Raw genomic sequence first — 16,079 nt, forward strand, 5'->3', positions numbered from 1 at the left:
AAAGTTGTATGTGGTTAAATGGTTAGCACTGTCAATCATAGGTTTTAGTTATTTTCTCCTCATCCAAACTATAAAGACAAAGTGTAAAATAGGCCACGCCCATTGTGGGGAAATCACTGCAACGCTCTCCATTCAGCTTGCGTGACTGAATGTACATCATTGTAATCATTACCAAACTAAAATATGCCTTAAAGCTGTTGTTTGCTGGGCTACACAGTCAACAAACTTAAAAACCCTGAATTAAAGTTTTTTGTGTTCCCGAGCAAAACAAGGGAACTGTTGAGAAGAAAAATGTGGATCCAGGCCATGAGGAGAGAGGTACATGGTAGAAGAGGGGCGAAACTTTGGGACCCCGAGAATAAGTGCACTTATGTATGTGGCCAGCATTTTGTCACTGGCAAGTCAGTTACCAGTAATTATTACCATTTCCCTTCATAAGAAAGGGTTTATTTTTACATGTGCAATAGCAGCATAAACAACAACAGAACATGAGGATTCACACATCTACCCTGCAGCGCTGTGAACTGAATAAAATAGACAGCCTACACGAAAAATATATAACTTAAATAAATGTTTAAGTAAATAGCAAATGGTAGCCAGACTTTCTAATGAACAAAAACAGATTAACAAAACGAAAACACACACTGAATCCTCCAGCGCCGCCGCCGAGACCGCTGTATAGAACCTAATTAGTAGGCATAATAGCCGGAGATAATAGCCTAGATCTCCCGTGTAGGAAAATATTTTATAGCCTAACTTATTAAAATAAATAGCAAATAGTAGACTTTGTAATAGGCTAATTAATGATCAAAAACAGCCCAACAGGTTAACAAAACGGAAACTTGTAGTTGCATTTTTCAGACCTCAAATAAGCCTAAAATAAAATAAACAGGCCAGGCCTACCTCAGTCCTCAGCATAGCGGACAGCTTGTCTACTGGTTTTTATTCAGAAATAGCAACATTTCGACATGCTGTGGGGTTAGTCTGGTGCGCAGTCTGTTGACTGTGAGACCCGCGGCAGAGAATACCCGCTCAGATGGTACCAATGTCCCAGGAACGCAGAGATAGCGCCTCGCTAGAGTGGCCAGCCTCGGGAAGTGCGTCTGATTACCTTTCCACCAGTCAAGAGGATTAGTATCCAATGAGGGGGATTGTCTCTCATATAGGTGTCCACCTCTGCCTCTGGGTCATTAGCTTGTTGAGGGGTGCTGTAGTCGTCTCCCAGGAGCAACATCATGGCATTGCCCTGGCGGCGTCGTACGACTCCAGCCTGGGCAGCAGACACCGCTGTCTCATCATCTCCCCCAGTAGCGCCAGAGCCAGGCTCATCTTCATCATCATCAGTGGCCACTTCCACAGTAGTACAGATTTCCTTAAGTTTTTCTTTTGCGGCTTCTCTCTCCCTTGGTGCAAAAAAACGGAGATGTTTATGGCAAGGGTCCAGGACAGAGGCAATCAGCGCTGGTTTGGCCACCAACTCATCTGTGTCAACCTGTGGTGAACAATATTGCCTAATTAATGTCCCTCTTAATTCATAACAGAACAGGCTATTATGTCAATGATAATGATAGTAATAGGCTAATAGTAACAATACACGCTAGGGCTAATATGCTAGGGCTAATAATAATAATAATAATATTTGAATAGTTCCTATAGTAGGCTATTTTAAAAATACACTTAGGCCTATATTAACCCTATAAATGAAATAGCCTACCCCCATGCGGTCACTCAAGGACTGCCGAACCTTCGCCTTGAACTCTATCACTCTTCGGCCGTCATCCTCAGCTCTCATCAGGTGTGTGTTTAGGAGGCTGAAGGTGATGGGGTAAATGTTGGAAATTGACACCTCCTTTTCTGTGGACATGACGATGGTTGCACATTTTAAAGTCTCCAACACAGGCGCAATCTCCTCCATTATCTGCCAGTATTCGTCTAGGATCTCGAGGGTTCTGGCTTCTTGCAGCTTTGTTACTGTTCGGTCGGACAGAACAGCTGTAACTCAAGAAGTCTTCCGAACATGTCGCACACCGAGTTCCATCTAGTTTTGCACGACTGGATGAGCTGGTGTTTCGGAAGTTTCATTTGTTCTTGTTTGGCCTCCAGTGCCTTGCATGCAGGGGTGCTGTGGTTGAAGTGCCTGACAAGCCGCCCAGCTGCAACGATAACCCGATGCACAAACAGGTTAAATCCATCATTTACCGCCAGCTGCAGTGTATGCACAAAACAGGCAACTGAGTCCCAGTTCACCCGTCCGGGAGAGTTAGCAGCCACTATGTTGCGTGCATTGTCGTGGACACATGCAGCCACTTTCTCAGTAAGTCCCCAAGTCTCCACCGCATCAATCAGTGTAGCTGTGAGGTTGTCAGCTGTGTGTCTGCCTGGCATACTCTGTGTTAGTAGGACGGCCGATTTAACCCGCCAGTCCTCATCGATATAGTGGCGTGTAATTGTCACGTAGCTCTCCGTTGTGAGCGCCGTCCAGCAGTCGGTCGTGAGAGCCACGAACTTAGCACTAGCAAGTTGCGTTTTAAGCTCTTTTTTCTTCTCTGCAAAACGGGCTTCAATTCGACTGGTAACAGTCTGTCTTGATGGGATTTTGTAATTAGGCTCGATATAGCCCAGTAGCTCCTGAAAACCCTCGCCACAGACCACGCTGATGGGCATAATATCTTTCTCCACCATTAAACAGATTCTCTGAGTTATCTCCTCAGATCGCCGCGCATCGCATCTTCTCCCTGCTAACATGGAGGGCAAAGTTGGTTGTCCTCCATCACCCGATGCTTGTGGATGTTTGCTTCGCAGGTGGTATTGCATCGTGCTTGTACTACTGCTATATTTCAATACTGCATTGCACATCTTACAAATAACCTCGTCGTTGTCCTTTGGGCGAAATGGTCCCACACAGTACTTCTTTTTGCTCGCTTCATTTTGCTCAGGCTCAGCGAAACGTGTATTTCCAATAAAAGGCACGTGTGGTTGTACGTGTCGCCCCCATGAGTTCCTATTTAAGAAATAGATTGTATAGCCTATTTTTCTTTTACCATGCAACAAACTTTTTTTTTTTTATTACTTTTTAAAAAAAAATGTTATAATATTTTTTTTAACTGTTTAACTGATAGTATTAATCGGTCAAAATTCTTATTGTTGGTTAACGGTTAAACGGTTAATTATTAACATCCCTACTACCATGCTGTCCTAACATTTGGTTACTACTGGGTCGTGCATTCCAGCTGGATAGGTGGTGTCTAGTTTGGCCAAGCATATATATATATAGGCTACATATGATGCATTTGGTCGCAAAATATATAATTTCCTTTTGTATTTCAATAAATTGTTTTTTTTTTTAGGTAATATCAATCAAACAAACTAGTAGCCTAATACATTGTCAATAGGCCATATTAATATTAAATTAACACACAGCCATTACGCACCGCTATACTGTATATAGTGACCCATATAGCTTGACCATTTTAATACCAATATTTTGGTGTATTGTTTCTATTAGGTACAAATCAGTAGACTCCCGCACATTGTCTTCACTTACAAGAATTTAATAAATGACACAACGTCATTGCTGTACAATTTGGTGACATTATGCGAAGCTGTTTACTCCGTGCTAGAATAAAAATCCTGCTTGGAGAAAAAAGGAAGAAGATGGACTTGGAGCTTTTGCAGCAGGAATAAGAAGGTGAAGTTATTCCAGACAGGACATTTGATTAGTAAAATGGTCTTTGAACATATTTTCTACCAGAAATAAAGTTTATTAGTATTATTATTGAATTTAAAGCGCCTCCATCTTGGTCCCCTGTTTCTGTGTCTCGCTCTCTAGGCCTCCATGGTGCTGAAAGGGCGCACAGTGCAACATGCGGACTTGTAGCGCAGTGGATACTCCTCAGTACCAAACATAAGGATTTTGTTCCCACGCGTTAGCTACTAAGTTGTGGCCACGCATTATTTTATTAACATGAGATGTCACTAGCACATGAAATAGTCTGTCTACATGTGAGAGCCTGTCTGTGGATATACTGAAAGATTCATTGCGCAATATTGCACTTGTATTTCTATGGAATATCCAAACATGAATATCGACAGCCAGAAACACTTTTTTCAGACAAAGCATGCCAAGGAGCCGCTTCAGAGAAATGCAAGAAGACAGAAGAAAGGCAAGTGTGTGCGTCAGAGCACGTTCCCAAACTGGACAGAGCTCATTAAAAATGTATAAATATTTAGCAAACATTGAGCAAATGTTATTCAAACTGTTTATTTTATATCATTTTATGCTATAGAACACTGTAAGGTAGGCTACAGCAAATGTGAGGTAAGTCGGAAGTCGGAAGTCGGAAGTCGTACAGTGTGGCGCCCCTCAAGGGCAAGGTGTAAAAAAAAAATGTATGAGGTCAGTGTCGGCCAAAACCTAAGTTTATCTCATACGTGATAAACTTAGGTTTTGGCCGACATTGACTGCGAACATTTGTTTTTTAAACGTTGCCCTTCACGGCTTCCGTACTAAGCTATACTTGGCCAGCAGCTAAGAATTCTGGCTTCCAGAACTCCCCACCCATAGGAGACACTCTCAATCCCCCACTCCACCACTGGAGTTTTAAAGACACTTGAAACCCCAATGGATGGGGACTTTTTGTTCCAAGAAGTATGGGCCGGTAAGTGAGTTTTGCAAGCCAGAAATCTCAGCAGCTGCCCAAGTAAACATTGAGTCATTGGTATTGATCAACAACCCTATCAACCCCCACAGAAATATTATGGTCATTTTGTGCTGCGGTACAGCAAAAATCAAATTTATTCTTAGTATTCCCGTGATGTCACATGCATTTCCTATGGTGCTTTACCATAGGTAAAGCACCATATTCATTGCTCATTGGCTGTGGCTGCAATTTGCTTATAATCACCTGTTAATTTATTACGATTTTCCTACCATGGTGGCTGTGTGGTGATCTAACAGAACACTATGAATCGCCCCTTCAACAAGACTGATGTTGTACTTGGCAGCTTGAAAGTGTGAATGTGTGAAAGTGTATAAATGTGAAGCAGAGTGTTAAAAAAGAGAATACATGTTCAGTCAACTTTCCCTGGATGAAATTGAACTTGGAACTTTGAATACTCAAATGAAACCTCAGATGGCATTCATTATAGTCAACCATATTAATTGGATGACATACATGAAATCTATGAATGATTGACTTATTTGCCATCTGCCATTGGGTTACATGATGAGTGGGTGTGGATGGGGCTGGGGTTTCGGTGGGTCCAGGGCTTACTGTAGCAGAGCCTATTTAACAGAGACCAACCCAGAGGTACACCCCAGTCAGCCATGGCTCTTCCTGGGATTCAGATGTGGACATGGAGGCTTTTTGCCTGCCTGAGCTGGATGTGTGTGGGTCAAGCGGTGCCAGGACCGTAAGTCTATTCTCCAATAACCCAGGAATACCATGCAGTGTATTGTGAAATTTAGTTGTGACCTTTACACAGGATAGGTGTACAGTGGCAACAAATTTCACATGAAGTTTGGATGATGTTGTTTTGCTGTTTTGCCTACTGGGATGGATTCTCGTCCATGTCAGATCCAGTACAGTATGTATGTATGTTTCTGTGGTTGTAGGCAATACATGGTAGCCATTCCTGCAGTTCTCGAAGCTGGAGCTGAGACCCAATTCTGCGTGAATCTCCTGCAGCCCAATGAGACTCTGGTTTTGACCATGACTCTGATCTCCCAAGAGAAAAACACAACCCTCATCCAGGAGACGTCCAACACAGAGTTGCACAGCTGCATTAAATTCAAGGTCACCTCTCCAGATAGGCTTTGTTTTGTTTGAGATGCATCATGCATATCACAGATTGAGTGGCAATCAATACTGTATCTGTGTTTTTTGCAGTAATAGGGAATGGTTACCTTGATTGTTATCTATCTATTTCCTTCACAGGCTCCTATAGTGCAGGATCAAGAGGTGCTGAATTTCGAGGTGGAGGTTAAAGGCGACACATTTTATTCAAAAGAAGTCAGGAAAGTCATGATCAAAGCCTATCGTCCAATGACATTCGTCCAGACAGATAAACCAATCTACCTCCCAGGACAAACAGGTAACTTTGAGTGGATGATTTCAGTCTCTGCTAGTATATAGTATACAGTATGTAGAATAGCATAGTATACATGGTATATAGTCTCCCTGCCTTCTGCCAGTGCATGCTGGGATAGGCTCCAGCCCCCCTGTGACTCTGATCTGGAGTAAGCAAGTAAAGAAAATTAATAAATAAAATGAATGGTATAGTATTGCTCTAGAACAGATAAGATGGTCACAATATTTTACTTAACAGCAATGTTGACATCATTGTATCTTGGCATCATTTAAGTTGATCACATTATCTTTGATTGACTATGTATTCATCTAAAATTGATGGAATTCAAGACAGAGATCGCCAGAGAGTAGATATTAATTATGTCTTATATCTGAGTAGACATAAGCTAGTTTCATTAGCCTATGATTTTCTTTTAAACATTATTGTGGAGTAGTTGTAAAAGCCTTATGTGATGTCTTTTCAGTGCATTTCAGAGTAGTTGCACTGGACACCAAGTTCAGACTTGCCAATGAGCTGGTGAGTGTTGGAGCAGTCTTCCCTCTCTTTCAGACCTTATTTAGAGACTATGTTAGAGACCTTATTTAGAGACCACCAAGCAATACTACATGATAATGGTGCAAATTTAAAATTGTGCCTTGCTGAACTACAATATACACACTGGCCAGTACTCAGGCTAAATCTACAGTGTGTGCTCTTTAACCAGGGTTATGTGTTTAATCAGTGTGGACAAACAGCTCAATGCTGAGGCTACTGTTGAAGCTCTGGGTCAATAGTACAACTAGGGCTACTCTAAGTAAACCTGCTTGTGCTGAGTTGAAGGTCCTCAAACATTTATTGCTGATGCTGTGATAAATCTAGTGACACCTAACACTAGCTTCTCATTCTAACAGTTTCCCAACCAGTATTTTAGCTGAGAATCCAATTTGAAGTTAATTCCTGCAACTATAATATTTAAAACTAAAGGAAATTTTGCATCCTTTTACAAAAGCTGTTTCATTCTCTAATTGGCTGGTAGCTAGCTGATAGCTAGATGCAGACTGTATGGCTTCTGTACAGCTCAAAACCTGTTGATGGAGGTTTGTCAAAAACAAAACAATAAAAATGTATCTGTTCAAAATAAGATATCTATCATTCAGAAAAGAGTGAAACATGCAGTACCCTTACAAAATGATTGGTACAAAATTTTAAATAAATTATTGGTCCTTTTGAAGGATATTAGGTAGGTTAAGTGCTTGGTTGACAAAATGAAAACACTTTTAAAAACTTGATTCACTATAGGTAAGCATTATTTTCATTCAGCATGGATATATATTGTTTTGGAAATGGACTCTTCAATTTACCTTTAAAAGTAATAATTCTTGCAACTTTTTGATATGTCAATTTTGCTACTGTCTATCACCGTTTGATACTGTACAATAGTGATTGATCTTATAGTCAGTTCATAAGAAAACATTATGAGGGGTTCTGTATGGTTAGTTATGAGTCCCCCTCTTCTAGTAAAAATCCTCTGCTGCACAGGAAGTGATGCGTTTTATCGTTTTAATGATAAATAAAAGAAGGTAGAAGAAATATAAGAAGTTGGAGTCTACAGTGAGTGTCTTTATTGTTACAGTATGGTAGGACATATGCCTACATTGAGTGCAAAACACCAAAGCAATAACAGCTTATCACCAAAGGTGTCGCCAAAATCAAGAAAAACAAGGATCTTGTGGATTATCACTTAAACTGGATTGTGCTGCATCCTTGTCACAGATTATTTAGTGACTGAAAAACCAAAGGAACTCATCTAATCCTTCATGTTGCATAGAAACATTTTACTTGCTGTTAGGTTTGTATGCACAGAACCATACTAATATTATTTAAGACCATGTAGAGGATGGACTGATGAGAAGGATATAAATAAACAACTTCTCTTTTAAAAAATGTCATTTTTGTTTTTGTTCTTGCAGTACAACATCATCGAAATTGAGGTATGAGTCCCTGTGGTAAATATGAAAATACACACAAGATATACTGAACATTAGATGAATGATCGCTGGGCTCTGTGACGTTGCTGGTTGTTATAGACATTAATTTTGTTTAACAGGAGGTTTACCAAAGACCCCCCTCCAATATCAATGCATGTTCTGCCCATATATTTTTAACAGGATACTAACAGAAACCGGATTGGACAGTGGCTGAACACCACATCCAATGGTAAAATATTGCAGCTTTCTTACTCTTTGAACGCCGAGGCCCCCGAGGGAACCTACCAAGTAGTTGTGGAGATTGGGGAAAATAAAATATATCACAGCTTCAAGGTTGAGAAATATGGTAAGTTATGTTCCTTTTGTTTACTTTACATGGCATGTAATGAATGAGGAATGCTAACAACTATGTTTTGTCCCCAGTTTTGCCAAAATTTGATGTAAAGGTAAATGCACATGATGAAATAAGCATTGAGCAGGAAGAAATCGAAGCTGAAGTATGTGCAAAGTAAGTAATGGGACTTTTTCTCATATTTTGACATTTTTGTAAAGAGTCTGAAAACAAATGAATTTGGAGAGTGGACAAGCCCTTTACAAAAATATATTGAGAGTTTTTTTTACTTTTCATTTAATCAGGTATACATTTGGACAGCCTGTGCCAGCCAATGTTCATATTGAGGTGTGCCGACCTCTTATGCGCTATTATGTGATTCCCATAATAGTCACCCCTGAACATCCAGAGGGAGTCCCTGACATAACTGCCCCTTGCTACAAAGAGACAAAACAGGTACAGTTACTGTAGCCCACAGTGTCTTCTCTCTGTTGAAAATGCATCCAGGCGTGATATGTAAATACATATCTCATATGTATATATACAGATATTCATACTGTACATTTTTAAAGCTGCACTAGCTAAGATTTTTATGTAAAAATCCACCCGTCTTAATCACAAAGTGGGGATGCAAGAGAGAAGAGCGTCTCATTCCCACTAATTGAGACGCTGTAGATTCGCCCTTTTTTGACCAAATTAAATTCTGGTATCGGATATGGACACTGATGGGAAATCTTCTTTGGCCACAGAAGTGACAAACTGAAACTTAAAGGGTAACTTAGGTATTTTTCAACCTGGACCCTATTTTCCCAACTTTTTGTGTCTAAGTGACTAAAGGGGACAACAATTTTTGAAATTGGTCCTGTATTGAGCGAGATCGCGTCAGCCGGCAGCCGCGAAACGGGCCGCAATGTAATCCGACGGGGCAAATGTGAACCATCAATGTACGTCCACTAAAAGTGCTTGTTTTTGCCACTGACAGGCTCAGATTGTTATTATAAGTGTCTGACAACATTATGGAAAGGACCCTACAGAGAAATGAAACGTTTTTCTTTACCTTTCGCTTGATCCGGTCTGTTTGTTATTGTGTGTAACCAAGTCAATCTCCTATTATAATCTATATATAATGATATATTTATTTAGCCTATTATACTTATTTATTTAGACAATCTGTATGACTTCCACCTACTCGGCCCATTACTGTCCTCTCCGGTGCTGCTGGATAAAGCCGCGTCCTCCTCATCCTCCTTCCCCGCCTTGAGAGGCTCTGACCCCGGCCTCTGTTCGCTCCTCTCCCCGCTGTGACAGTCTCTCCACCGGGACCGGTTCGCCTCGTGTGCCCGGCGGCTCCCCGGTGTGCTCTCCGTTTCGGGACCCCCTCCCTCAGTCGCCTCTAAGAACGGGTCGAAACCCGGCAGTAAGATCCCGTTCCGCCCCACCGGGGAGAGGAGTGGGGAGGGCGGCTTGGGCAAGGAGGGGCTGCCGTGGAAAGTCCGAAGGGCTCCGGCAAACACTTGGGCATGATAACGTGGACCGGGAGCGCCATAAACCGCGCCGCCGTACAGAAAACAATCGTTATTGGGGTTGAAGATCCGCTCCGATGAGGGTGGGAGAGTCAGGTCCCCGTGAAAAACAACTTCCTCCGTGGTGTAGAAGCAGGACGGCGGCGGGGAGGCGACGGGACGGCTCGCCTGGTAAAGGGACCATTTCCCCGGTGGAGGACATGCTGCCGGGGCTCGGGGTAAGTAACAGTAGCCTCGGTAGTCTGGTAATCTCCCCGCTGGATGGCCATTATGGTCCCTGAAAGTTGTGTCGTGGTTTTGTCTAGAGAGTTGGACCGACTTGTTGGCCCCGGTCTCGGTTAAAAACGGTGAATTAACGGAGCCAAATTCAGACTTGGACACATAGGTGCAGCTTGGTAAATACATGGTGCATTGTACTCTTTCTATAGGCTGGTGTTGTGTTTTTTAAGCGTAGGCTTTATTGTGAAATAGACTATAAGCCTATATAAGGTTTGGTTACACACAATAACAGACTGGATCAAGCGAAAGGTAAAGAAAAACGTTTCATTTCTCTGTAGGGTCCTTTCCATAATGTTATCAGACACTTATAATAACAATCTGAGCCTGTCAGTGGCAAAAACAAGCACTTTTAGTGGACGTACATTGATGGTTCACATTTGCCCCATCGGATTACATTGCAGCCCGTTTCGCGGCTGCCGGCTGACGTGATCTCGCTCAATACTTGGCCAATTTCAAAAATTGTTGTCCCCATTAGTTACTTAGACACAAAAAGTTGGGAAAATAGGGTCCAGGTTGAAAAATACCTAAGTTACCCTTTAAGTGCAAAATACAAAACTGTCTCTTAAACCCATCTCCTGTTCTTTGGTCTCTTTATGATATTGGCCATCTTTTTTCTGTTATTGGCTGCCTTTTTCATCACCCAAAAATGTTTTTAACCAGGTTTGTGAAGCACTTTGGGTTACACTATTGTATGAAATGTGCTATATAAATAGAATTTGATTTGATTTCAACAGCAGCAAGCAGCGCTCCCTCCAGAGAAAGCTGGACTCACCAACGTTAGATCTTTTTTCTCTCTCGTCCCTTTGGTATCCTTAGGTATAAAGCATCACAGACTGGCCGGGTTGGTAAACATGAACTAGCAGAATGTACTTTACAGCTTGATTTCACACATTTATTACATTAGATGCTTTTTTCAGCCCATACTGGAGTGGAAACCAGACTGAAAAATAACATTAACAAACTAGGAAGTAAGAACAGTTTTAGGTCATGGAAGTGCTCAGAGTTAGTTATGGAAATCGATAAAAAAGTCATGGACTTTTGCACCAGAGCCACAGTGAGAATCCTGAATAATAATTAGTAGGCTAATTATTATTCTAATCAATTGGTATAGTAATACTATTTCATAATAAAATGAATGGACTTGCGATTAGGAGCATTAGGGGTTGTACAGGGGTGCAGTCAGTACCATGTGCAAACAGGGTTAAGATGATTCTGTTTCATTCATTTATTTATTTATTTTGTACTTTCTAGACGGACAAGACTGGCTGTGCCACTTTTACCTTCAACATGTCAACTTTCACGAAACTCAACCAAAAGGTGCTGACAGATAAACTGTATCTCAATGCCAAAGTGGAAGAGGAGGGGACGGGCAAGTCTTCACATTGTTATTATATTTTCAAAAAGACAATAACTTATTTATTTTAACAATATGACATACTCACTGTTGTATGTGATGGCTTTTCTCACAGGTATTATGCATCCACAAGGGAAAACCATATCACTTTCTTATGTTGTCGGAAAACTATCCTTTATTGACACCCCCAAGGTGTATGAACATGGATCAATTGTGGAAGGAAAAGTAAGTGTAAAATATCGTCTTCACTTTGTCAGTGCAATTCTATACACTACATCCAAATGTCACTGATAGTCATCTTCATTCTCTGTGATACAACTTTGTGTTTCCATCAGGTTAAAGCAGTTTACTTCAATAACACACCAATTCCCAACAAGTTGGTCCACCTGTTTGAGGGTGAAAGGTGGTCAGCACGTCTCATACAGAACCTCACAACTGACAGTGATGGTATCGCCACTTTCTCATTAAACACAGCTGACCTCAGAGGGGACATCAATCTCAGAGTAAGTAGACATACTGTAGTATCGAAACCATGCTGTGAACTGACCTATAGTCACATCATTACTCTCTCAGGAAGGTGATGGCATGAACATACTGACCACGGAAGGGCGGCCATATTGAGGTCCTCAGCTCTGGGCAATAATGGCTGAGAATGCAGAACAGTGTTTTGGAGTAGAGACCAGGGCAAAGACAGTTTACTGTCTTATAGAAATGTATAATAATAATTTAGCCATTATATGTGCACAGCCAATTCTCCAATGGATCTCCATGATGACATTTAAAGCCATAAATGGCTTGGCCCCAGCTTATATTACAGAGCTTTAAAACTCCCTATGTAGAGACATGCAGTATTAAATACAGCTGAAGCTCTAGTGACTGTTCCAACTCTAGATTAAAGACAAGGATTTACAACAAGCATTTGCAACCAGGGTCCCTAAACTCTGGAACAACCTGCCTGAGGAAATTTGATTGGCAAATCTGTATTATTTTTAAGACACATCTGAAAACTCTGACCTTCTCTAAATTTGCATTGAACTGATTTACATTTATAGCCGATTGTTCATGTTTAGTGTTTTGTTCCTTTATTTACACCACTTTGTAGGTATTTATTAAAAAAATTATTTGCATTCCTATTCTTATTACTACTACTACTACTACTAATAATAATAATAACAATAATAAATATAGCCGCAAACGGCGATTGAGGGGTCCAAGCACAATTTGATAAGACAGACAGATAGACAAAACATTACAGAAGGTAGAAAGACAGAATTGACATGTTGTGAAGACAATTCTGTCACACTCTGAGACACTCTGTGATTTACTGTTGATTTACTTTTCATGAAACTTCAAAAAGGTCACAGTTCATCATGGACTTCAACTCACAACCTTGTGGTCTAAAGACCTGAGCTTTACCACTCTGCCAGTAGTGTGTGGAATTTGCAACCCACCTGCCAATTTTTGGTGTTTCTAGGTCTTACGGTTTTTGCTGCACAAACACTTTTAGCAGAGAAAAATAATAATAAAAATAAATTTTCACAGGGTCACAATAGGCAACCTTGGACTTAATATGACCTCAATAAGCACTTGAAAAAATACCACATGCATGAATTGCTACATTTTTGGCAAATAGGACTTGGCCACCTGGGGATTCAAACCCTGGACCTTTGTATCCCCAGAGAAGGTGACTTACTGACTGCATCACTGGGAAGACATGGTTTCCACACACCTTCCCACAAGTTCAGGCAATGATATCACATGTGCAAAACTGGGGTATTTTTGTCTATTTAAACTTAAAACGCTTACAACAGTCAAAATGTTAGTGATCAAATTCTGAAAAAAATCACACATCATTCTGCTGGTTTCGGGTGTATTGTCAAATATTTTGGTGAAGTTTAATCAAACATTTGGCGAAATAGAAAATGATGTGCATACAGTACTAATTACAGTAAGATATTGAATATCACTGCGGACTCACCGTTTGACCGATCTGAACACCATTTGACACACTTGATATCTACCATCTAGAGAATGTCTGTGTCAATTTTGGTAGCATATGAATGAAGATTTGTGGAGATATAGATGTTAATTGATTTTGCATATTTTGAAAAATATAGAGTGACAGACTTCTGAATTGACCATAGGTTGCAGTGAGGCAAACTTTTGTCACAATTCAGTGGATGTGCTGAAAACATTTCAGCTCTGTAGGACGTACGGGGGATTTATTTCGATTTTTTAAATTTTGGAATGTGAAATGTCTAGAAATTTAGATTTGTTGTAATAAGCCATGCCCACTTTAATCAATCATTACCAAATTTTATGCATCGACTGAATCATGACCCTAGATCGTGCGAACTGAATTTCGTAAGAATCCATGAAGCCGATTACAAGATATAAACTTTTTGTATTTATAGCGCCCACTAGTGATAGAACTCCAAATGCTTTTGGGGGCATGCTCAAGCAACACTTCTCAACATGTGTTACAAATTTTGGCTTAATTAGACGAATGGTTAATGAGTTATGGGCAATTTAGTGTTATGGCGTGTTTCGTTAAAAGTTTACTGGTTGATAAAAGCCAGACCATTTGACCTATCTATAACCTTTATACAACTTTGAAAGAGGACGGTCCCAAGATTCTGCACACACAAGTTTCGTGTGAATCGGATGAACGGCCTAGGAGGAGTAGTGAAAAAAGAGTTTCGGACAAAATTCAAAATGGCGGAAAATATAGTCTGACGGAAATGGGCGTGGCCTATGGAGATAGATGCGGAATGACACAAGGAATCCATTGGGAAAGGAATTTTGATTCTACGACCTACGGTTCAGAAGTTATAGGCCAAAACATAAAGTTGCTTGTTATCGCGCCACCATCTGGTCGACATGGGTGAATGGCCTTGCCTGAGTAGTGGGGGGACATAGGAACCCACCTGCCAAATGTGCTTGCTCTGGGACTTACGGTTTCTGAGCTGCACATACTTTTAGCGGAGAAAAATAATAATAATGATAAGAAGAATCCTTACAAATACAATAGGGTTCCAGCACCTTCGGTGCTTGGACAAAGCTGAGACTCAGCTACAAAGCTGAGACTCTTGTGAATTCAAAGAGCCCAATTGCATTCATGTGTGATGAAATATGGCCTCATAGTAACCATTTAAATGTGATGACAGCATTTTTTAAAACTTGACCTTACTGTATAAAATGACCTATTGTGAGCTCTAGGATAGTCACAGCCTTATGAAACTCTAGACCCAGAATCTAGACACCTAGACCATTCAGAAAATGTATGGGATGTCCAGGTACATTGAAAATAAGTGGGTTTTTCTGAGCCATTTTCAGAAAATAGTGCTTGTCATCCAATCGTCAAAATTGTCAAAATCGCACAAATCTCCAATTTTCAAAAGTTATTCATACTGCATCACAGCATTAAATTTTCTAAAGTGTTTTTCAAGGTCATGAGGTCTTCAGGTGGTCTTTTGGGGAGATTTTAACTGATGCACTTTATTATTTTAGTTAAAGTAGTCACAATGTTTTTTATTCTGATAGAATTGGGCTTTATGGTATATTTACAGTACATTTATGGACAGTGAATTGAAGCATTAGAACAAACCCTCACTCATTGGAAATGTCTGTTTTTCCATAGATGGATATACGAGAAAACAGCCAGGTTCAGGTGAGAGAGTAAGGTCAAAATGATGTTACCTGACTGCATTGCACCACAGCAACCCAATATTCAATTAGAATAATGTTATAAATTGATATGGATCAATTTATACCTCTTATTAGATTATAAATACCCTGTTTGGTTGTTATATTTGCCTTTTGGTTGACAGCACAAAGAGGGAGAGAGGAGGATAGAGAGGGAGAGAAGGAGAGAGAGCAGGATGGAGTCGGCACAGAGAGAGAGAGAGAGAGAGAGAGAGAGAGAGAGAGCAAGAACCAGGTGAGAAAGTGGACAGGTAGTCAAGACCACATAGTTATAATGCCAAGGCAGCTTCTGTTTTGCCCACATTCATTCATTGCTTGATGATATGGTGGACTGTCCCCATGTGGTTCAGAGACTGAAACAATGTTTTGTACATTTCTCCTCATATCTGCTTTGCTATAACTTGATCTTTTACTTACTTTGGAAAGTTCTGGTCATTATGATTGAGTCTTTGCCTCAGCTTTTATTAACTAACTGAGGGTCCTCTCTAAAACAGGTGTATTATATTGAAATCTGTGATTGTTCATTCTGAACCGTTATTATTATGCACTACAATAGACCACCCAACTAATTAGGTTGCTTCTGAAGGTAACATTGTGTACCTAATTGAATTGAGGTTTGCAAAAGTGAAAGGGGTTGAATACTTTTGCAAACAGCATATTCAATTTTTCATTTTCTTAAAAAATATTTTGTGGTGTAAACCTCATGTTACTTACTAGTAATTCATTAAAAGTATTATTGTTGTAAATTAAAATATCATATATAGAAAAATATTAATGTATTAATTGTTATCCAGTGAAATGAGTGATTTAGCAGGGGGGTTGAACACTTT

The 16,079-nt window shown here is 40.3% G+C and overlaps 1 protein-coding gene and 1 pseudogene across 1 annotated transcript in view; one reads left to right on the forward strand and one right to left on the reverse strand.

Annotated features, from left to right (window-relative positions):
- Positions 1 to 932: 932 nt before the first annotated feature.
- LOC139915445 (E3 SUMO-protein ligase ZBED1-like) lies at positions 933 to 2,927 on the reverse strand (annotated as a pseudogene).
- A 2,399-nt stretch (positions 2,928 to 5,326) lies between these two features.
- The window catches only part of LOC139915453 (alpha-2-macroglobulin-like), a 49,036-nt gene continuing 38,283 nt past the window's right edge, over positions 5,327 to 16,079 (forward strand). Inside the window, exons 1-11 of the mRNA XM_078284236.1 lie at positions 5,327 to 5,412; positions 5,615 to 5,795; positions 5,937 to 6,093; positions 6,554 to 6,606; positions 8,040 to 8,060; positions 8,238 to 8,403; positions 8,481 to 8,565; positions 8,694 to 8,844; positions 11,442 to 11,559; positions 11,660 to 11,769; positions 11,880 to 12,047. Of these exons, the coding sequence (XP_078140362.1) occupies positions 5,327 to 5,412; positions 5,615 to 5,795; positions 5,937 to 6,093; positions 6,554 to 6,606; positions 8,040 to 8,060; positions 8,238 to 8,403; positions 8,481 to 8,565; positions 8,694 to 8,844; positions 11,442 to 11,559; positions 11,660 to 11,769; positions 11,880 to 12,047 (1,296 nt within the window). The remainder of the gene's footprint in view (positions 5,413 to 5,614; positions 5,796 to 5,936; positions 6,094 to 6,553; positions 6,607 to 8,039; positions 8,061 to 8,237; positions 8,404 to 8,480; positions 8,566 to 8,693; positions 8,845 to 11,441; positions 11,560 to 11,659; positions 11,770 to 11,879; positions 12,048 to 16,079) is intronic.

The sequence above is a fragment of the Centroberyx gerrardi genome, chromosome 6, assembly GCF_048128805.1.
Source record: "Centroberyx gerrardi isolate f3 chromosome 6, fCenGer3.hap1.cur.20231027, whole genome shotgun sequence".
In the NCBI taxonomy this organism is placed as follows: Eukaryota; Metazoa; Chordata; class Actinopteri; order Beryciformes; family Berycidae; genus Centroberyx; species Centroberyx gerrardi.